At 36.8% G+C, this 24,501-nt stretch overlaps 1 protein-coding gene across 8 annotated transcripts in view; it reads right to left on the bottom strand.

Annotated features, from left to right (window-relative positions):
- The window catches only part of ELF1 (E74 like ETS transcription factor 1), a 108,851-nt gene that overhangs the window by 48,880 nt on the left and 35,470 nt on the right, over positions 1 to 24,501 (bottom strand). For 6 of the 8 annotated variants that reach the window (XM_045478143.1, XM_045478176.1, XM_045478193.1 and 3 more), the window contains exon 2: positions 3,937 to 4,236. In XM_045478143.1, the coding sequence (XP_045334099.1) occupies positions 3,937 to 4,008 (72 nt within the window). In that variant the 5' untranslated portion in view covers positions 4,009 to 4,236. Of the gene's footprint in view, positions 1 to 3,936; positions 4,237 to 4,843; positions 4,905 to 14,126; positions 14,307 to 24,501 lie in introns of those variants that run through there. The other 2 variants (XM_045478152.1, XM_045478161.1) reach the window with 2 other exon arrangements.

Raw genomic sequence — 24,501 nt, 5'->3', positions numbered from 1 at the left:
AGGATTATGAGATTGAGTTCTGCATCAGGCTCTTCACTAAGTGTGGAGCCTGGTTAAGATTCCTTCTCTCTCTCTCCCTCTGCTCCTCTCCCCTGTTCATGCTCTAAATAAATAAGTAAATAAATAGAAAAACTCTGTATGGATATTTACTTATTTATAATTTCAGTGATAAGTTTTGAAAGTTATTTGACATGGTGTTGACTAAACACATACAACAGAACAGTTCTAAATACATAACAGAAAAAAGACTCCATGAGGATTTCTTTCTGGTCTTACAATTGTGCTGATATGGCAAAACTGCCCATGCACTGAAAATGTGGATAAATAGGGTCCTAGAAAATATATATACTGTAGTCAAGAGAGTTTGGGGAACATTACCTCTCATTCAAAAGTCTTCTGATGTGATAATGTACATATGAAAATGTAATGTGGCAAACAGTAGAACAATGACAGTAAGTGATATAGAAATGACAGGATAAAATTTGTTAATTCCTGAAGGAATAATTTTAGGATAAATTTCTAGAATAAGCAGGTTTTGTCCTAAGATTTTGAAAGAGATTAGAACTTCAATAGGCAGCAGGTATGAATGTGGGAGATCAAGCAGGAAAGCACTGGACATTATACAGTAGGCTGACAAAATTAACATAGTACAAGAAACAAAAAAACATGAAACAGTTACACTATGAAAAGCTTCTAACCATAAATTAAGGTGGTTAGACTGATTATGTAGTCAAGGAATCCGTTAAAAGTTTCAGTACTTTCTACTGTTCCAGAACACTTCTGCTCATTCATTTGTTGGATAAACTGGATCTTTCTACAAGATCCAGTTCTAATGTAACTTTCACAGTGAAGGTTTCCCAAAGTTGCAATGCCGTGTTTCTCAAACACTGCATGGAGAATTACTGGGTATCTTGTTAAAAAGGCAGCAAGGCACTTTTTATCATTTAGCGTCAAGGAATCAATATTCAGAGCAAACCAATTTATACCCAAAGAAGGAATGTTGTTAAGACCACCTTCTTATATTGTGATAGGATTCTACAAAAATATTTGTTTCACTTTCCCATGCATGTCACCAAGCTTCTCCCTAGTGAGCTAAGTCTGTTAAGTATAAATAACTATGATTTATTAGGTTCTACTTTTAGAACCAACAACTGAAAAAGTATAAAATGTAATGACATGTCAAAATTATAAAATGCATTAAACTATCAACTGTTTTTCATTAAATTAACTTCTGGATTATTTGAGCCTATAAGTCAAGTTTTTCTCTTTAGAAACTTGTATCCACAACCTTCAGATTTCTTATTCTCATAAATTCCCCAGGCAAACACACCTGTTTAATAAGGTCAAATCAAGGCACCTCCAAATAAAAGTACATACTGCAATTCAGCACTGATGGTGTTGGCTCTCCCACAGAAGTGCTTCACTCTCTGCTACAAATATTCACAGTTTGGAACAGATAGCAAGAAAAGACTTTTAAAAGTGGCTCGTCAGAACCAACAATGTTGGTGTTTCCTTTCCAACATTACCAGCCCCCCAAGCAATTGTGAAAAGAGTATCATACAAGGAAAAATGATCAAGGTGGTGGCAACCAGACATTAACGGTGTCAGTTGCTTTAGATGACATTTATAACCACAGACCATAACTCAAAACAGGAAATGTCTTCTAATCTGGTGCCTTCAAACAGTGATTTTATAAAGAATCAACCAAACCAATATAGGATCATAAAACAATTGTTTTAAAAGATACAAATATTTGGGGCACCTGGGTGGCTCAGTCGGTTAAGCGTTTGACTTCAGCTCAGGTCATGATCTCAGTTTCTGACTATGAGCCCCGCGTCAGGCTCTGTGCTGACAGCTCAGAGCCTGGAGCCTGCTTCAGATTCTGTGTCTCCCTCTCTCTTTGACCCTCCTCCACCCACACTCTGTCTCCATCTGTCTCTCTCTCAAGAATAAACATTACAAAAAATTTTTTTTTGAAAAATAAAAGATACAAATATTGTATAACTTTGAAAAGTTACAATCCCAACAGAGTTTTATGTAACTTAAGGAGTTAATTCTAAAATTCATTCAAAACTCTATACCAATATTTTTAGGCAGGGGAGGGGGAATATCTTATCAGATGTCAAATCTATAAAATGATACTAATGAAAGTAATGTGGTATTGGCATAATACAAAACAGTTAAATGGAATAAAATAATAAAATACACCAGAAAGGTCAAAACTAAAGTATTATGTGGTAATTTAGTATATAAGAGAGGTGGCACTCTTAGTGTGGAAATCATAAAATATTCAATAAATCTGAAAGGTCAACATCCTCACTCGTGGGAGAAAATAGTTGTCAGATCCCTATACCTCACATTCTATTAAAAAAATATATTCCATATGTACTGGGGAGTTAAACACATAAAACAGAAGAAAATATAAACAGAGTATTTCATAATTTGGGGGTGAGGTAGTTTTTGTTCATTTCTATTTAGAAACTCATAAACTAAAAATGTGTAAGAAAGCTCTTGAATGATTTTATTGGCCTAATTAGGCCTCTGACACTCCGTCTTCTCTCTTTTCTACTCCTTCTTCTCAGTAGTTGCATAGCCTATGGCACCAAGATGGTCTTGGGAAGAAATTTTCCAGTTCCAGATCCACAGGTACCACCCATACATATTGGAAATAAATAAGAGAGCCCCACTGCATCAAAATTTTTTTGGTAGGTAAAAGATGAGACTGAACATCTAGATCAATGATTCAGTTTCTCATGAGTAATTTTCCATGTAACTATTAATACATTTTTAATTGGGACCAAGCAATCCTCTCCCTCAAACTTTTTCCCTTCCTAACCAAAGCTCGTCTGGATTTTAAGGCACCTCAATCCAAATTCTCTTTTATAGGTTATTTATAAATTTTTAGATCTGTCACCTCAATAGACAATACAAACAGCAAAAAAATTATAATTCCCTGTCAAAAGTAAGAATCAATTTTATTACCTGTAGTAACTATGTTTCTAGATTAAAAGTATGATACATTATAATTGGCCAATTAATGTGAAATATTTGGGATTAGGCTTTTTTCAGTATCTAAATCAACTTACTGGGCATATTTTAAACCTGCAGGTCCTCAAAATATTTTTGCCAGTATAGTGAGTCTAACACAGCATCTCTCTCACATCATGTCTTAATTAAATTCCTACATAACCTGTTTGAAACAAAGTAAAATATAAAGTCCCAAGAACCCCTAGCATCTCCCCCACCCTGCAGTGGGAGGTGAGGCAGGGCAGGGAGACTAGAATTAACTTAGATCCTTTTCTCAATGCCTCTTGGATCTTCTTCACATTCTAGAAACAGTAATTTGAACATCACTGAACATAAACTAAGTGAAAGCCAGTTTGAAATTATTCAGTTTAATCCCTTCATTCAACAGATGATGCAATCTGGATCTAGAGAAGCGAAGGGACTTCCTCAGAATCACGTGCTTTGCACTGAAGTGATGTATGATTATGGGACTACTAACATCTTTCCTTCCACTTAAAAAACAGCCCAGGATTACAAATACTAACTAAGCAACTATTACAACCACCAGTCCTATATTACAAAAAAAAAAAAAAATGTACATGTCTTGTTGTTATGTCCTCTAGAAACTTTTCAAACTACTTTGAAATAATTACTTAAGGTATTTTATTTAAAGTCTCATTAAAAAAAAAAAAAAAAACAAAATTACTACTTCCATGCTCCACACCAAAACTAAGGATTAAATTATTTCTCAACAAATTAACTAATACTTAAAACATCACAATTGCCTCCAAAATTTTAACATCTACATTTTTACATTAATAAGGTTTCTCCTATGGTCTTTTAAAGTAAATAATTTTCTGTCTCAAATGGAAGAACCGTAACAATAAATTTATTAAAATCCAATTTCCTCTGGGTCTCTGGGTCTCATACCTGTTGTTCATCCTCCATGACGTTACTAGCAAATTCAAACACTAGGTCGTTCTGTTGGACAACAGCAGCCATAATAAAACATTCCCCTTAGATCCACATGAGAAAAATTCCAAGCAGGTTCAAGTATGAGGCAGCAGAATCCAGTGACCAATTTGGGTAAAAAACCCTCAGCTAAGTCTGTTAAGTTACTGTAGACCAGGTTTTCTTTCAGGACGGCACTACAGGTTTCCTTGGTTCACTGATATTCCACTCAAACAGAGGCAATTTTTCTGAAATTTTTCTTCTTTAGAACTTCTTGGCCTGAAAAACAAAAGCTTAAGTTAGTTATGAAAAAGTAATCGTGCCCATTCAGAATTAACAATTAGTACCAAGGGCAGTGTCTCCAAAGTATTTTTTGTTAATGTTTTTAAACAAAATCAACATGACTGATGAATACAGGCTTTTTTTTTCTTAAGTTAGATATATATTTTCTTTGAAGATTTCATTCTTGCTAAGATAAAATCACCTCTCATTTCTGAAAGTGAAGCCATTCTCCCCTCCCCCCAGTTAAACTACAGTTAAAGTGCCGAATACTTAAAAAAAAAAAAAAAAAAAAAAAAAAGTCCACACAGCAATAACTAGGTTTGTAACTGCAATAAAGGACATATAAACAATTTCCTTCTTGCCAGTAACCCAGCAAACCACACAGGAATTGTTCCTCCATGAGTAATTTCATCTGTATATTTTTGCCCTAGCAGAAACATTCATACAGTGTCCCTGTTATACTTAATATATATAAGAATTTAAAGTCTGTCTCATACATTTAAAATTCAGTAAGCACTATTTTAAAAGCCTTTAAAAATAAGCAGAAATTAAAGTCCACTTTTTCTGTTCTTTTGAAAGGTTTCTGTTAAGAAGAATGTTTTACCATGCTTAAGCCTGTCTTCAGTGGCTTCTTTTTTAATGCACTGAAATGTATCCTTATCTCTAGCACAGGCTTGCAAGCAACAGGAAGGAAACGGCACTTGACCACGTCATGGCAAATTAGAACATGCAAAGAACTGCACTTTACAATAGCAGAAAAACAGAAACGCAACTTAAGAGTGAAAACAATTTCAGTGGAGGGAGAAATGCTTAAAAAGTGCCTGCCAATGATGTTTGCCTACTTAAAAAAAAAAGCTACCACTATTAACAAAAGGAAAACATTTTAAGTTTATCACAATTTTATGAAATACTGCATCATAGGATTATGACTGTGTGATATGAAAAGACAAAGATTATAAAAATAATCACATTAAATAACATTTGAAATAGCACTTACAATTTTAATTTTAAAGAGACAAGTTAGAGAATGAAGCTGAGCTGGTGAATCAGTTTCCCTGAAAACAGCATGTGCCAGCTGAAACAGATACTCAATTTCCTAATTTCAGTAAAGTCAATATATACCCTGGACTCTGGGGGTCATCATGGCTAACTGTAATTTTCCTAACTGGGAATCAAAATAAAGTAAGGGTTAAGAATTTAATTCAGGTAATACTTCTACTCACTAAACTGAATTCTAACCCAGCAGTGCCCCACACCCACTCTATACCCCACCTCTTTCAATAATGAGTTCAACCCCGACACTGGGAAAGCGTTTTTATTTTTAGCACATTCAGGTCGTTTTTGAGCAATTCACCATACCTGGAGGGGAAAAAAATGCTTTCACCTAAATTGATCACAGACAGACATATAAACATAAGACACACGTGTGGCTTTGGTCAAATGTTACTTATAATCTTGTCCCTTAAATTACTACCCAACCTAATTCTTCTGCACTGGGCTTGCCTTCTTATGGTCCGCCACACAAACTACATTCCTTCTTGCCTCCCTGCTCAAAATCTACTTATTCGCCATTTCCAGAATACTGCTCTCACCTCAGCACCCATTCACATCTCTCGCAGTCTTCAATACTCAAGTTCCATTTGTTTCACAAACCCCCCAAACCTCTCGGCCTCCACCTATCTGGATCGCTCCCTTCAGAAATATGACACTTATTGCCCGTCATGTTAGCACTAACTATACACTGTCTCACATGGGAAAATCATGTCCCCCTAATTCAAGTCAATAAATCTTTGAGTGTCTATGATATCTAAAGCAATATGCCAGGAAGCAAGATAGAGCAAAACTTCTCTAGGTGAATAACCATTGTCTAAAATTCCTTCTGTACCTACCATACCTGGGTGCCCATAGAAATAGTAAAAAGGATTATATTAAAGACAGATACTGCTTAAAAATCTATCATTAGATATTTATTTATTTATTTATTTATTTATTTATTTATTTTTTAAATCTGTTGGAATTTTTTTTTTAAATTTTTTTTTCAACGTTTTTATTTATTTTTGGGACAGAGAGAGACAGAGCATGAACGGGGGAGGGGCAGAGAGAGAGGGAGACACAGAATCGGAAACAGGCTCCAGGCTCTGAGCCATCAGCCCAGAGCCCGACGCGGGGCTCGAACTCACGGACCGCGAGATCGTGACCTGGCTGAAGTCGGACGCTTAACCGACTGCGCCACCCAGGCGCCCCTCATTAGATATTTAAACTATGTCTACATATATTATTTATAAAGAATGATTGTAGTACTTTTGATAAAGAGGAAACCATTATCCCAAACTTGAAAAACCACAGTAAGAAGTCAAGTAACCAGAATCAAGGGATGTTTCCTGATAACAAAAGTTTCTCTGTAAAAGGTTAGATTCCAAAAGGCCTATTCCAAATCCATTTATTTGGGTTTTTTTAAATGTTTATTATTTTTAGTTTTGAGAGAGAGAGACAGAGTGCGAGCGGAGGAGGGGTAGAGACAGAGGAAGGCACAGAATCTGAAGCAGGCTCCAGGCTCTGAGCTGTCTGCACAGAGCCCAATGCGGAGCTGGAACTGGGAGATCATGACCTGAGCTGAAGTCAGATGCTTAACTGACTGAGCCACCCAGGAACCCTCCAAATCCATTTATTTGTAAATACAAAGTGACACTCTACCAGTGACCAATGTGAACACATCTGTGTAAAGTTTAAGTTTCCTTTCTTTTCCATTGCAATGAGGTACCTTTTCTTACTAACATTTCCACACTATTATGCTTTAATAAATGTTTTTCAAAAGTATAAGCAATCAACATACCCACACCTTCAGGTACACACTGACAACCAAGAATAATAAACCAAAACTGAAATGACTGCCCATGATCACTAGGCCACTTGTTGGGATGGAGACACCTTCACTCTGGTGAGGTAGCTTTGGTACATTTCTATATAGAAGCTCATCAACTAAAAATGTGTAAGAAAAGCTCCTGAATAATTTTATTGGCCTAATAAGGCCTCTGATCCTGTCTTCTCTCTTTCCCACTCCTTCTTCTCAGTAGTTGCATAGCCTATGTCACCAAGATAGGTCTTGGGAAGAAATTTTCTGATTCTGGATACAGAGGTTATCACCTGTACATGTTAGAGATACTTAAATAGGAAAACCCCATTGCATCAAAATCTCTTCAGTTAGCAGATGAGACTGAACATCTAGATCCATGATTCAGTTTCTCATGAGTACACTGAGTCCCTGTGCCCAAGGTCTCACAATCTGAAAGTGTCACATAAGTACAATGAGATTCCTTACCTCAATTCAGGACTCTGTCCAGAGCAACAGTACAGAGCCTTCCCTCTAAATCTACCTGACACAGATTGTGTACACACACACACACACACACACACACACACACACACAACAAATTGGAAAAAAAAAAAAAGTCTCCATCTTGAGTTCAGCTCATCTCCAAATCCACGCACTCAACTTTTAAGTCCACATCAGTGCCCCCTCAAAGTCAATGTGTCTAAAACATGTCCCAAACTGAACTTATTTTATTCCTCAAAGTTGCACTAGTATGAAAAAGACATGGGTACTCAGACTGAGGAGAAAAAGCATTTTTTGCCCTCTCCTAACAAATTATAAGGTCTTTGGTTAACTCTATGTATTATATTCAGGAACATTCTACTGCATAAGTAATTCTCAAACCTATTTCATTTTCAAAGTGTCACTTAGTCTTTATAAAATACCAAGAAAAAATATATGTGAAAACTGTTTATCTAACATAGACATAAACAGTTAACTTATTTGCACAACTTTGAGAGGTCATCTAGTTGAACATCCACCAAATAGTAAAAACTCCCCAAGTTGGTTCTCATGTCTTTCAACTGGGTCAGGATCATATTCTTATTCTCCAAGAAGACACACACCACAGAAGGGTCTCAACAATAAGGTAGTCCTAGTATCTTATCGCCAAAATAAGCTGCAGATTTAAAGTCAAATAATAAAGCAAGCAAAAACAGTTAAAAGAGCAGTTAAAACCTGTGGAGTTGGACCACCTGAGTTTGAATCTTCTGTACTGTGACCTTGGACAAGTTACTTACTGTCAGTCTCCCTTTTCTGTGAAACAGGTACAAAATGTAACACCAAAATCTAGAGTTGCTGTAAACATGCTATGCAAAACCCATATACAGAATGCTGGCCACATGAGTTTTGCTCCATACACAACAGCTTCATTATTGTCTCAGTACAATGCAAGGGACATGTAACAGGTGAATGCCACTTAACTGATTACTCCTTAAGTCTCATTTCCATACTCCCTGGGAGTCTCCTTGACCACAGAGATTTGCTAGACTCCAACAAAGAATACTATAGCCCATTATCAACAAAAGTATAATTCTATTCCAGTGCCTGAAAATTTGGCACCTATCTGATAAATCCAGCTGCTTCTAGGCTAAGACCTCACCCTGTCTGGCAAGCTTCCCTTAACACAGAGTTCCATTATGCCCCTGTTCCAAACAACATGAATTTACTGATTGTAAACACAAAACCCTCAGCCACATAGATAGCTACTACAACCAACTCAGTTTGTCTCATTTATTATAAAATATTTCAGGTATTCTAAAAACATGACAGTCAAAATCAGTTAATACTTCTCACACCTGCTTTCTTGATCCCTGATTGAATGCAAAGTTAAGTTTCCTTAGAAAGGGCTTTAAACACAAGAGTCTACAAACCTATTAATTCATAATGGCATTTAAAAACACATCATTGCTACCCTTTGGAAGGTGCCAGGTCACTAACTCATATACTCAAAATGAAAATTAATAAATAAAAGTAATGACAAAAACATTTCAGATTAAATCATTCTAGCCCCAAGGAGGTAAAATTCACTAGCTTAGAGCAATGGGGTGCATGAATGACTACCTTTAATAAAACATTCAGACAGTGCTTGTATGTTTATGTATGTATGAGTATCTAAAGAATTGGAATTCTGTAGTAATGCCAGATGCCAAGTATCTGAAAAGAAAGAATTTTTTATGAAGTAGTAAACTAATACAAGGCCCTTTTCAACAAACAGACATACCCATCATAAGAAAAGTGAGTATATTTGGAAAAACCATTAGCTTAGAAGAAATACAATAAAAATGAAATAGAATAAGAGAAAAGAAAAAAGCTCTGCAAATTAAAATGAGAAGCAAGCAATAAACCCATATACTGTAATGGCTGGAATTTTTGTGTAATATAAGACAGGGCTTTTCATGTGTTTTCTAACACACAGAATGTTTTACATTAGCTTCCAGAAGACATGAAAATAATAAATCAGCAGTACCAAGATAAGTTCTGTACAATCGTCCCAGGGCCTGCCCATTCTCAATCTAAAAAGAGTGGAATCACACAATTTTAAAGCTGAAAAATACCTAAGGATTACCTAAAACAATGCATTCATTGACCAGCTAAAGAATTTGAGCCTAGCAAAATCTGACTTGTCCAAGGTCACAAAGACAGTGGAAAAGAAAGCAAAAGAGGCCCAAATTCCCAGCCCAATTCTCTACTCATGTCCCTAAATCTGCATTAATAGAACTTCATCAGTATTGTTCTTTGGCAGAAAGACCTGGAAAATAAGAAATCTCTGCCACAAATATTTATAGCAAAGGTCTCTACACTATTCCATACAACTTATTGATATATGGTAAGTCATTTTTGTTCATATTTTTAACCGGAACAACTTTAAGTAGAGGAGTTTGTGGACTTTTCTATCATTGTTTTAAATCTTCAAGTTTTACTCTTATTGCTCTTTCCCATCATATTAGTTTTACCTTCACTCACCCTAAAAAGTGAGAACATTTTTATAAAGCTTTTTATAAAGCTACCACACTTAAAATTTATTCTAAACTATTTTTATGAGTTAATAACTGACATTATGCTTGCTAGTTCTTTGAATACAGTATTTCTACAGCTTTACAATTCTAAAAATGTGAATCTGGAAAAAGTATTTAAAAAATACACCAAAATGTAGTTACAGTTAAGGACCCAGATTTGAACTTCCTCAAACAAGGGTGGTTGGTCTCTCAGTTCCTACTGAGTGAGAAAGAAAGAAAGAAGGAAGGAAGGAAGGAAGGAAGGAAGGAAGGAAGGAAGGAAGGAAGGAAGAAAGAAAGAAAGAAAGAAAAGAAAAGAAAAGAAAAGAAAAGAAAAGAAAAGAAAAGAAAAGAAAAGAAAAGAAAAGAAAAGAAAGAAAAGGGGGGGCACCAATTGTAAAAGAAATCTCACTCTATAGCCCTGTCTAAATCATGTGCTGTACACACAACACAAAAGTTAAAACAAAAATACAAATTAATGTCACAAGAGGAATAAATCATTCCCCACTGCGTTCAGGGTTCTCATATTATTTCAAACATTCACAGAATTTAAGAAAATTTAGAAAAAGTTTAGAAATATGTCCTTGAAATCTATATAAGTGCCATATACATATATTACCACCAATATCTTCTAAATAGCTATCCTGCCTTAAGCATCTTTCATTCCAACTTGGGGAGAAGGCAAGGGGAACGGAAGTACCTAAAACTTTTCCTAAAGTACAATTTTATTTTCATGTAAATGAAGCACAAATTGGTGTTTTTTTGTATAGAAAGCCTGGGTCAGGCTTCCAGCGACATATGCAAAGCTAAAGCAGGGCATGGAAACATGAATATGTTCACCTCACCCCAAGCCATGTTAAGGTAATCTCTCTCTCTCTCTCTCTCTCTCTCTCTCACACACACACACACACACACACACACACACACACACACACTCTCACACTCATTCACTCACTCAATATGATCAAGTCAAGCAGGATGACTTCTCTATGTTTTCGCCTTTTTTGCTGACACCCGGATGGACAGTTCCAGGACTCTGAGGGCAGGCTGCAATTACTCACTGCCTAGACCTGAAATTCTGGTTCTTTCACATTGTTCTCCACTTTCCATCCTTGGCCACTTGGGCCTACCTGGTGTCAGGTTACACTCAGGCAGCATTTATAGCACCTTGCAAAACAGCCAAACAGATCACATACCTAGACCTGTCAATACCTGCGATCTCAAGATTAACCCTTTTTCTGAGCATTTTCTGAGAACAAGAGAATTTAAAACCAAGGGGAAATATCCAACAGTAACCTGATATTGTTTTAACTTTGGTCACAAAAAAAAGAATTTAACTGCTTTCCCATCTCAAAATGGTTGAAAGTGATAATTATCAACCAAAATGCCATTAATTGATGATTTTCATTATGCAAATGAACTAAAGGAACTTTCTTCCCTTCGGCACCCCAAACCTGAAATCTCACAGAAACACACTTATCCAATGAACACAAAGATGCTAAAATGTGCTTATCTGCAGAACCAGTTCAGCAGTTTAAAATTCTTCTCTCTGTAACAAACAAGAATCAACTTGCAAGGAAATTCTATTTCATTTCTGTGTTGGTTCATTCCCCTGGTTAATAGATTCATCCTCTTAGAAAATGCTCACTGGCGCAATCGTTCCCCTATCTGCGCACACGACGGGTTCTCATCGGGAAGCGTTTCACTCTGGCCCAGACTGCAGGGGAAAAGCCAGGGGTAGGTTGTTTAAAGGTCCCCCAGGAGATTTTGCAGCATGCCACACCTCCCCACACCTCCAACTCCTACATGACACAACACTCTTCTAGAATAAGCTGTATTTGTCATATGAAGTTTTATGGAGAGACACACTGTCCCTCCAGTGTACCACTCTTACTTTAGCTCCCCTGGAGCTGTTCTTCAGCAACAGAAGCAACTTAGCAAAGATAAAAATATCAGCAACTTACTTCTCTACTGCCTCCACTGCCTATAGGAAAAACTTCAGATCCATTAACAGGGATTAAGCAAAAGGCATGAGAAAATGTGGTCAGATTTGTAAAACAGAATAATCTCAACAGGATAAGGACTGAAAAGAGTGAACAGGAATATTCCATGGAGCAAGTTTAAAACTATACCTCTGTCACAATTTTACTACTCTTTACTCTCATCTCAGAAAAGGTATTCCACCACTTCTGCACTTTATTGTCCTCACAGTCCCCCAACCCCACACTAGTATTAAAGAAGCCAAAGTCAGGGGTGCCTGAGTGGCTCAGTCAAATCACCGTCAGACTCTTTGGCTCAGGTCATGATCACATGGTTTGTGAGTGAGAGCCCAGGGTAGGGCTCTGCAGACAGCTCAGAGCCTGAAGCCTGCTTCGGATTCTGTGTCTCTCTCTCTCTCTGCCCTCCCCTGCTTGCACTCTGTCTCTCTCTCAAAAATAAACATTAAAAAAATTAAAAAGAAATAAAAAATAAAGAAGCAAAGTCAGTGCTGCCCCATCCCCCCACCCCAACACAGTAGGTACCACTCTTTTCCAGGCTTCTGTCTGTGCTCACTGTCATGCTCAATCCAGATCTCTCCATGCATTCTTTGCTGGTCACAATCTTTTATACCTGTGGCATTTTAGGGTCCTCTTCAAAATCATAGTGGGACCAGACTTAACATTAACTCCAGGGGTGTCTGGTGGCTCAGTTGGTTAAGCAACCAACTCTTGCTTTCTGCTCAGGTCATGATCTCAGTTTGTGGGACTGAGCCTCACGTTGGGTTCTGTGCTGACAGCGCAGAGCCCGTTTGGGATATTGTCTTTCTCTCTCTCTGCCCCTCCCCTGCTCTGGCTCATGTTCCTTCTCAAAATAAATAAACATTAAAAAAAAAAAGTAAAGAAAAATAGTATCAACTCCAGAGAAGCAAAACTGTTTTCACCTTTTTCCAAGTTACCAAGGTTGATGGATTTTAAGATTCCTTGGGCACAAAATTTCCCCCTCACACATATGAGAAGACCCCTAATGACCTGGTGGTTTCATAATATTACCCCCTTTCTTCTTTAAATGATAAAAATCTATCTTAAATAAGTCTGGATTTAATCAAACAATTCTGGTGTCCCATGTCAAGATCCTTAAAATGGAATTCTTCCTATAATTGTTCTCACAACTGTCTGGCAATCAGCTAAGATTCTAAACTCAGTGGCACCAAAACACTAGACCCAAATAAAACCGCAAGGCGAGAGGTAAGAAGGTAGAAGGGCAAGGGCTTAATACTGTAACACACATACTTAAAATATACACATGCAACATTTATAAATTATACATGTAGCTTTTTATCTTCCTACTGTACAAATTTTAGATAGAAGCAAACTTCTATTACTACTCATAAGAAATATGCAAATTTATAATACAGAATAATTAAAATATTAGGCCTTCCACCTTTCATAATATAATTGCTCACTCAAATTTTCAATCATATGAATCCATTTTGGTTACTGTTAATTGAAGTGCATCAACATCTTGCATTAGGTCTTCTCTGAGAGGAAACAGTTTTGTTACACTTATCTTATATCCAGAACTAATCAGAAGATCCCATAGCATTCATTTTTAAAAGAAAGAATGCTTCTACTGATTGACTTAGTGGTAAAAAGCTGATGAATATTTACTGATCTTCCCCTAAACTCAGTACCATGGTAAATACAAAAAGATAATGCATGGCCTTGTTCCCATGACATGTACAATTTAGTTCAGGAAACAAGAGACAATAACTGAACACCAAAAGGTAGTATAAAATTAAATGCTCATAAAGCTGGTCAGTACTACAGCATTTCAGAAGAGGGAATGGTCAAACAGGTCAAGGAGCACTCACAGACAACAAAGGACTTAAAATCAATCTTTTAAAGGAAGGTAATAGAATGTGGAGACACTAAGGGAAAGGATAAGATAAAGTATAGCATGTGTGTGCATTTGCATGTATGCTGAAACACAGAAGAATGCAGAGAATCAAAACTGACCAAAGTAAACCTGAAGACACTTACCAGCTTGACAACAGCTAAGGAGGCGTCAACAGGAAATGGTAGAACACGTGGTTAAATAAGCAAAGTAAAACCAAATTATGGAGTCTTGAAAATCAGGCAGTAGTATTTAGGCTTGATTTGGGAAGAGGCATAAAGTCCCTGGAGATTTTCAAATCAAATGGCAACAACAGAGTGTAGTCCCTATGAACACAAAGCCCAATGCAAGTCACATGCGTGGGATCTGGTAACTACTATCCAAAAATGATGGGAACAGCTTAAACAAACATTCCACAACTTGACTGCTACACCAATAGCTTCCAGGCACCAATGTGGACACTGCCCTCCTTAAATTCTTCATTAATTACTTATAGAGATTCTCAACAATGGTTTTTTTTTTTTTTTTTTTTTTAAAGTTTATTTATTTTTGAGAGACAGGGAGAGAGCATGAGCAGGGGAGGGGCAGAGAAAGAGGGAGATACAGAATCCAAGCAGGCTCCAGGCTCTGAGCTGTCAGCACAGAGCCGGATGCCGGGTTCAAATCCATGAACCGTTGAGATCATGACCTGAACCTAAGTCTGACGCTTAACCGACTGAGCCACCCAGGCGCCCCTCAACAATGGTTTTTAAACTGCCTAGAGTGTTGGAAAATTGTTTAAAACAAAATTCACTTAACTAATTTACTTAAGTTTTTGTTCTCTGCCTAAGAACTGGAAGAGAGGGGAAACAAGAAAATAAAATTTTCAAAAGATATTAACATTACCACATAACCTTTCTTGTAAGTTACTCATTTGAACATCAAAACTGCCTTATGTCCATTCGAATAAGAATGGAACTTTGAAATATGTGAACTAGTTGAATGTAGAGAGGTTGTATCCTGTCATTTAGTATTAAGTATTTTGAATAGATGATGCTGATTTAGTTACTCAATGAAGAAAGATGTCATATTCATGACAGATGCAAATTTCTTAGTCACTTAACAGAGACTGCTATCACCAGCATTCAAGGAGTCTCTACTTTCTTCCAGATAGATGGCCAGAAGACAGGTGGTCCTGTGAACACGTGTAGTTGACCAAGTAAGGGCACATTAAACCTACTCTTTAGTAGAGGTATGTTCTGCTTTATGGCTTTGCCTTACTCTTGCAAAGTTCAAGAATTCCAAGTCACCTTAGTAGATGTAATAGGCACTTACTAAATTTTTAAAATATACCTTTGCATAAAGACACATCCAGAAATTGTACAAGAGCACAGTAAGGTTTGTTGATAATTTTTAGTAATACCTAATGTCTAAAAAGTGCTTTATAATTTTCAAGGCAAAACATATATACTACCTTTACTTAAGTCTTAAACATTGATAACAAGCACTGGATTTTTAAAAAAAGACACAAAGAACCATGACACTTATCCTCAAGGAGCTTGAGAAAGAAATGGTAACAACTTGGAAAATAAGTATGTGGAAGAAAGTAATAGATAAACCATTTGTGTGTGCCAGGCCCTATGCTAAGTACTTTACTGTATCTGTCATTTAATCTTCATATCAGTAATATCCACCTCACTTTATTTACATAAAGATACAAGGATTGAGAGAGCCAACCAAATAAGGGCAGGGACATGGTCAGGGTCACCACCATACTCCCCCATCTAACACAGATGCTTCATGATAAATATCTGCCAAATGAACGCTCAAGCTGTTCGGAGAGTTTGAGCACATGTCTCAATTCAGCTCACACTCATCTACCTATTTATGCATTCAACAAATATCCACTTAGCACCTACAATATCTCAAGGCTCTGTTCTGTGTTAAACAAGTAACAGCAGTGAACAAAACAGACCAAAACTTCTACTTTCATCGGGATTCTAATCTAGTTACCTTTTTTTTTTCCTTTCTATTTCATCCATCAGCCCACCCACCTCCCCTTTGGTAACCATCAGTTTTACTTTACGGAGTCTGTTTTGGTTTGTTTCCTTTTTTTCCCCTTGTTTGCGGTTTTGTTTCTTAAATTCTACATATGAGTGAAATCATATGGTATTTGTCATTCTCTGACTCACTTATTTCACTTAGCATTTATACTCTCTAGCTCCATGTTGTTGCAAATGGCAAGATTTCATTCATTTTTATAGCTGAATCATATTCCATTGTATCTGTATTTCTATGTACACACCACATTTACTTTATCCATTTGTTTATGAATGAACACTTCGGCTGCTTCCATAATATAGCCATTGTAAATAATGCTGCAATAAACATAGGGGTACATGTATCCCTCTGAATTAGTGTTTCTGTATTTGGGGGGTAAATACCCAGTAGTGTGACTACTGGATAAGAAGGCAGTTCTGTTTTTAACTTTTCGAGGAATCTCTGTTTTCCAAGTGGCTGCACCAGTATATCTGTATTCCCACCAACAGTGAACAAGAGTTCCTTTTTCTCCACATCCTTACCAACACTTGTTGTTTCTTGATCTAATTAGTGATTTTAATGAGGACAATTATGTTTCCCCTCAAAATATTCTGAGTTAAAAATGTGGGACATTAAAAATGTCAGGCAATACAAGTTGCTATTTTACACCATGAGTAGAAACTTCTGCCACTCTCCTTCCATGTCTATCTCCCACTATCTCTGACCCCCCCCCAACAATTGGGCACAGAAAATGTGACCTCTCCTACTCCAAGAGGAGAGTAAGAGTTGTGGGAGAGGTGCTGCATCTTTAAGACAATTTGGAAGTACCTATGAAGAGGGAAAGGGAAAAACATGAGATGGGAATGTAGACAGGGGAGAGATACAGCTAAATCCAAAGGCAGGTTTCTTCCAGGCAAAGCTGATTAATAACCTAGATGTAGATTCCTAAAGGCCTCTATTTCACTTTAATTTTTATTTTGACTTTAAGTGAACTGAAATTTAACCACAATAAGGTTTATTAGAATTTTAAAAAGCATTCTCTTTACAAATATAAACATTTCAAGGAAGAGACCATTCTCCCTGTATTGTCTCTTCTTATACTCTAGATGGCCTTCAGAAATCATATCAGTACTATCTATATTTTTTATTTATTTAACAAGCACTCATAGGGACCTATCTGCCAGATGCTGGTGGGTGAGGGAGAAGGACAGGGAACAGACAGTGGCTAAGACCCAGTCTTGCCCTATGGGCAATCACAGTCTGCCAGCTAAGACAAATGCTAATCACAATAATACTCATGATATAGCAGGGGTCAACACAAATTTTATTTTCCCATGTTATCCCGTAATTATTTACTATGTCCCATTTCTTAAGGTTATAAGCTACTTGAGAATAAGACATATAATTTTTTTCTGTATGTTCCTTATTAACATAATTTAAAAGCATATTAAAAGTATACGGTGTTGGAGCGCCTGGGTGGCTCAGTTGATTAAGTGTCCAACTTTGGGTCAGGTCACGATCTCACAGTTTGTGAGTAAAGCCCCACATAGGGCTCTGTGCTGACAGCACAGAACCTGCTTTGGATTCTCTGTCTCCTTTTCTCCCTCTGCCCCTCCTCCACTTGCTCCCTCTTTCTCTCTCTAAAATAAATAAAAACAATTAAAAAAAAACATTAAAAAAGAAAAAAGTACATTGTGTTGAGAGTCAAAATTAGGCCACAAGACCAAAGGACATTGCCTTTTGTTAATAAAAAAGACTTACTGAAATCCTCCATTAAAATGATAAAAGATTAGTGTTTCCATTTGTCTGCTTTAGCATTTCACAGAATTTTACATGATGTCCTCACCTGCCAGAACCAACTGGTGGTATGCCAGACTTTGCTATGCTCAAAGTGACATCTATACATGTATTTTCTGATTCAAACACAGAAAAACACAAATACAGAAATACCACCAGCAAATGGTGCAATAATGGGAAGCCCTACTCAACAACCCTATGAACTATTCTCCACATGTCTAGCCTTTGTCAGGTGTTTTTGTTTTGTTTTTTAAATCAGGTTTTAAGAACTACTTCACTGGTTCTTCTGAAACTCCTTAAAAAATGAAATTCATATACTTTATAATTTTTTCTTTAATCTTTAAAAAGCAGATCTGAATCCTAAGATTTGACTTAATGTTTTTTCCTTGATCATTTAAATTTGATTTTTAAAAATAAGATAGAGGGGTGGCTCAGTCAGTTAAGTATCCAACTTCGGCTCAGGTCATAATCTCACGGTTCATGAGTTTGAGCCCCTCATCAAACTCTCTGCTGTCAGCACAGAGCCCGTTTCACGGTTCATGAGTTTGAGCCCCTCCTCAAACTCTCTGCTGTCAGCACAGAGCCCGTTTCAGATCTTCTCTCCCTCTCTGTCTGCCTATCCCCCTGCTTGCACGTGCTCCCTCAAAAACAATAAACATTTTAAAAGTAATAATCAGGGGCGCCTGGGTGGCGCAGTCGGTTAAGCGCCCGACTTCAGCCAGGTCACGATCTCGCGGTCCGTGAGTTCGAGCCCCGCATCGGGCTCTGGGCTGATGGCTCGGAGCCTGGAGCCTGTTTCCGAGTCTGTGTCTCCCTCTCTCTCTCTGCCCCTCCCCCGTTCATGCTCTGTCTCTCTCTGTCCCAAAAATAAATAAACATTGGAAAAAAAAAATTTAAAAAGTAATAATCAAAAATAAATAAAAAATAACATAGGAACCTGTATCAATTTTCAGCTGGAAAAAATACATGAACTTTTTAAAAACATTCCTAGAATAGAGAGATCTAAACTAAAGTCCTACTTGCAAAGAATCTTGCTCTGTTGATAATAAGGCTAATTTAGAGGCTCCAAATCACTGAAGTACAAAACACTTTGAGACAAGAACAGAAAATAACATAGGGAAAAGAAGTAGTAGTAAAGGGAATTATTCCTTTCAGTGGAGAAATCAGGAAAATTGTAATGAAGAGCTAGACATTTTCACCAGATTAATCTAAAGACAAAAATAAAAGATTTTTTAAAAATGTTTATTTATTTTGAGAGAGAGAGGGAGGGAGAGAGAGAATTCCAAGTACGCTTCTTGCTGTCAGTACAGAGCCCAATGCAGGGCTCGACCTCACAAAGTGTGAGATCATGAGCTGAGCTGAAACCAAAAGTTGGATGCTTAACCTACTGAGCCACCCAGGCACCCCAAAAGTTAAAGATTTTTGACACTCAACAATCAGTGATAACTAAGGTATTCTCAGCTACATTTCTGAGTGAACCAATAAACAATCACCACTGTTAATATACTGCAAACACTAACAATTTCATTAAGAATACTTGATTTCTATAAAAAGCAAAAAACAAACAAGTGGAGGGCAAAAGTAGGAAAGAAACCTTATAATGAAATTGTTTTTACAAATAAACCATAAAGGAATATTGTAGAAAAGAGTCACATTGTAGTTCTTTAATCAGCTTTTTGTTTCTAGAATGGAAGAAAAGAAGAATCAAGCATGCATTTATTCCTCCAAAAAGTAATCTATTATAGGCTAGGTACTGGGTATACAAAAATAAAGAAGTAGCTAGTTCACTGCCTAAAGAAAGAAAAAAGCATATAAACAGATAACTATAAAACAATGTAAATAAATAAGTTAACCAAGTGTTAAGGGAATAGAGAGAAAGAGATAAATACCTGTGAGAACTTGAGAAACTTCACAAGGAAGTGACATGTGGGTCATTTCTTTAGGGGTAGCGTTATCTTTTTCCAAAGTAGAGATAATGTAAGGGGGGAAGGGACATTCCAGGTAGAACAGACAAAGGTAAACTCAAATATTTTAATCATGGAATAATAACTAAATAGCAATGTAATGAAAACAAACTTTTTCCTAAAAGGACATAGGATGTAGCATCAGAAGATATACATTCAAATCCTAGTTCTTCCATCTACTATATTGTCTCGAATAAGCCAAGCTCTATGACCTCCCTTTTGTCATTTTAAAGTTGTACCATAAAATGCTTTAAATATTTTAAAGAATCTGGATATGCCAAAATACAAAAGTAAATTAACACTTTAATACTAAAATTCTGAGATAAAAATATTAGCTTATCATTTCATACTGAATGTATATCATATACACAAATTTGAAAGCCAATCTCTTATGACCTATAAAAATTTTACAAAAGGGGGCACCAGATGGCTTAGTCAATTAAGCGTCCAATTCTTGATTTCGGCTCTGCCGGGTTCCATGCTGGGAATGCAGAGCCTGCTTGGGATTCTCTCTCTCTCCCCCTCTCTCTCATCCCCTCCCCAACCACATTTTCTCTCTCAAAATAAATAAAAATTTTTTCCACAAAAATAAACACATTTTAAATTATGTAAAAGTTATATTTTCTATATCAAACATCTAATTGTAATCCATAGTCCTTATAATAGAAAACAAGGCTACAACATAACTAGAATTAACAAGTGACACAAGTTTAATGAAACAAGTCTTATACTTAACTGGTCTCCCTAATGGGAAATTAAAGCAGCAATTGTACATCTGTGTCTCTGTTCCTCTCATCGTGGTTTAACTGACAGGAAGCAGACAACAAGATATGGCATACAAACGTCAAGTATTTCCTGCCTTCTCTGCTACATTTTTATGTCTTGTTTTATAAATAGTCCAATAGTTTACGTGAAAATGTATTAAAGCACAGTCAAATATACCATACAAATGGTGAAGAGTGTTTATGAAAACAGAGCAAGTAAAAAGGTATTTTGAGGTTGGGATCTAAGTTGCACACAAAAACTCATTATTACAGTTTTCTAAAAAAGTATTCTTAGGAGTTAACATCTTACAAATTAAGACTTAACCACAATGACTGAGTAAAACATCAAGTGTCTAAACAACAGAACAAGCCCTCAAACTGGTTAGATAAGTAACACTTGACCACCTAGATAAGTAAATGATAAGTACCACCTTAAAAAAAAATTAATCTTCAAGCAATTGTCTCACAACAAAGCAGGACAGATTACTTGCCTCTCTGATCTTTGGTCACTTTGGCTTCTTGTCAGCACTCTTCCCAAATTATAATTTGTGTCCCCACCCCCTGCAACCAAGCTATCTCTACTCCCTTGCCCAAATTGGCTAATATTACTTACTCATTTATGTTCAACTCTCAACTATTACATAAACTAAATAAAACTCTATTCTCAAAAAGTGAATTCTTACTGCTCTAAGTCATGTTAAGCAAACTTCCAATTAATTACAACTAAAACAGAGATGCTTAATTTTCATCATGCCAAACTGCCTTCCAAACCAATAATTCTTTTTTTTTTTTTTTAATTTTTTTTTTTCAACGTTTATTTATTTTTGGGACAGAGAGAGACAGAGCATGAACGGGGGAGGGGCAGAGAGAGAGGGAGACACAGAATCGGAAACAGGCTCCAGGCTCTGAGCCATCAGCCCAGAGCCTGACGCGGGGCTCGAACTCACGGAGCGCGAGATCGTGACCTGGCTGAAGTCGGACGCTCAACCGACTGCGCCACCCAGGCGCCCCCAAACCAATAATTCTTAAGAACCACCTCAATTCATCACTCATATGCCTCAATCTATAAAGTTCTGGGTGCAATGCAGCCATCTTCTCCATTCATATTGGTCAATTCTTACCTTACCACAACTATATTTCACCAAGATTCAGTGCTATTCCTTTCTAGGTCAATGTTCAAAATGACTCAGTATTTTACTGCACATAAACCCATCCTGAGCTTCCTGTGACCTCTCTTTCCTAAACAAAGCTTAGTATGCACTTAATAGTAAACTTCAAGCATGGAACCATGTTCTTGAAGTAACATTTATTAAATGACTGGCTTGGAAAACAATTTCTTTCTTACCCAGTATTTTTCAGTGGAAGGATGTAGTTCATGCTTCTCAAGAGTGTACGAGTTATTAGTGTCTTCTTAGCATGTCTTTAGTACATTGCTGCTCTTACTTATAAATAAATGTATTACCTCAACCGTCCCCAGTATTTAGGAATAAATGCTCTCGGAACCGCAAGGGAAGTATCCATTTCCTTACACATTAGTTCCTTTCCCACAGCCTGTGACTCTGTCTGATGCTTGGTCAATCACCCTAAATGGTGGGAAGTCTCATAGCATCTAAGAACCTATCATCCACCACCTTCTCAAAAATCAAATATGCTAACGATGGTGTGCAACTGTTTGACTGTAACAAGGGCAAGAACGTGTTACGCTTTCCCTTTCAGTTTATTCCTCAGACTAAGAGGCTGTAAATTATTCTATAATACACAAATTTGTCTCTGATCCACAGATTAAAGGATCAAACAGAACACCTAGTGTAGAAAGTTCATATCATAAAACATTTTCAGTAAGGTTATTTACAAAATATATCATCTGTTTCTAAATGCAAACTGTTTCAAACTGTCTCTCAAATTAAAACACACATAACATTAATTTTAATTACTCTAATTTAAATCTAAAATGTTTACATTAATTTTCTTTAGGCTTTAATATGTAAGCGTTTTGTGTGGTATATTTTAAACTTTACATAGATAGTACCATATCATATATATTCTCCTAGTATACTTTAATAGATGTAAGATACAAATTTCTGAATAAACACAAAGATTATTTGAAAGAAATTTTAAACATTAAACAGTCTTGACTTCGTGCTTAGAAAAGTATTATTACTGAAGACAAGTCATGGTTATTAGGCTTCCATTATAACAAAGAGAAAGATCTAAGATCTACAAAGCAGCCTACCTTCAATGATGCCTCTCATGAAAAGTGTTCTTTCTGCAGAACACAGGTCACCATAAGACAACCATGTGTGGAGATCTTAAACAAGAAGCCTGGGGCCGGGGGGCGGGGGGAGGGGGGCATCTAACAGTAACAGTTTCTGACAGCTTAAAGGCTACACCCTCCACTACTGACAGTGATGGTTCCACCGGCATGAATATGTTATATCAACTGCAATGAGAAAATCTCTGGCTATGTTTGTTTTCAAAAACTTACATCTTTAATTCACTCTGAAGCTGAATAATACACAGCAACTCAAAGTTCTCCCAATTAAGAACACATTAAGAAAACGTAAATCAGAAAATGCCAATGAGGAAGTGAATCTACATGAAGAAGTGAATTTGAAGGCATATTTCACCTCTTTCCATAAACCATATAAAAATGATTGATACTGATATTGATCCTTTTATATTGAAAATTAAACTCAGAGTTACTACACAGAAACCCCTTGGACAGAAGAGAAGCCAGCAACTGCCTTCTTGGCCTTTTAATTTCCCCTTTATTAATCACAAAATCACCAATTAAAGGAAAATGTTGCGGGTCAGGATCAATACTTTCACTTTCTTCAAGAAATGTTGATTTCCTCATTAGAGAAGTACCCAACATGGAAAAATACTGTATAATCGGCTTTTATTTGACATAAACTTTCACAAATTTAAATTCTATCATAGAACTGTGTAGAAGAATCATCCCTTAGTTAACTAATCCCCATTTTTGGACTCTTGGACTATTTCTAAAGTTGCCATATTACAGCGATTCCCAAAATGTACTTCTCAGAGCCACAGACGATTCATAAACCTTTTCAGAGAGTTCATGAGGTCAAAACTATTTTCAGACTAACACTAGGGTATTATATGCCTTTTTGCACCATGTTCACATTTACAACTAATAGTGCAAAAGCAAAGGTGGATGTAACTGTTAGTGCCTTAGCATGAAGCAGGGCTAGGTTACCAAACCACACTAGTCATTATAAAAGAAGGCAGTTTCACTTAAGAATATCCTTGACAAAGAGTAAAAATAATTTCTTAAATCTCAAACATTAAATACATGCCTTTTTATTTTTTATTTTTTTTTAATTTTTTTTTTTAACGTTTTTATTTATTTTTGAGACAGAGAGAGACAGAGCATGAACGGTGGAGGGTCAGAGAGAGAGGGAGATACAGAATCGGAAGCAGGCTCCAGGCTCTGAGCCATCAGCCCAGAGCCTGACGCGGGGCTCGAACTCACGGACATCGAGATCGTGACCTGGCTGAAGTCGGACGCTTAACCGGCTGCGCCACCCAGGCGTCCCAATACATGCCTTTTTAATGAAAAAATAGGAAGTATGCATAAAGTGCTGTCAAATTCTAAATAGAATGGTTGTCTTGAGAAAAAATACTAATTATTTGAGTTGTGAGCTAAACTAGCTGCTTTTTTTCATGGAATGCCATTTTTACTTGAAAGAATTACTCATTATTCATAATTGGATATTTGGCAGACATGTTCCCCAAAATGAATAAAGTGACCCTGTCACTTCAAGGAAAACAACAGCATTTGTCACCAATGATAACATGTGAGCTTTCAGAAGTGCCTAGATGGCTCAGTCAGTTAAGCGTCCGATTTTGGCTCAGGTCAAGATCTCTCCGGGTTTGTGACTTTGAGCCCCGCACCAGCTCACTCTGCTGTCAGCACAGAACCTGCTTCTCATCCTCTGTCCCTCCATGTCTTT

Source organism: Leopardus geoffroyi, chromosome A1, assembly GCF_018350155.1.
Source record: "Leopardus geoffroyi isolate Oge1 chromosome A1, O.geoffroyi_Oge1_pat1.0, whole genome shotgun sequence".
Lineage (NCBI taxonomy): Eukaryota > Metazoa > Chordata > Mammalia > Carnivora > Felidae > Leopardus > Leopardus geoffroyi.
This window is presented reverse-complemented; position numbering and strand designations above follow the sequence as displayed.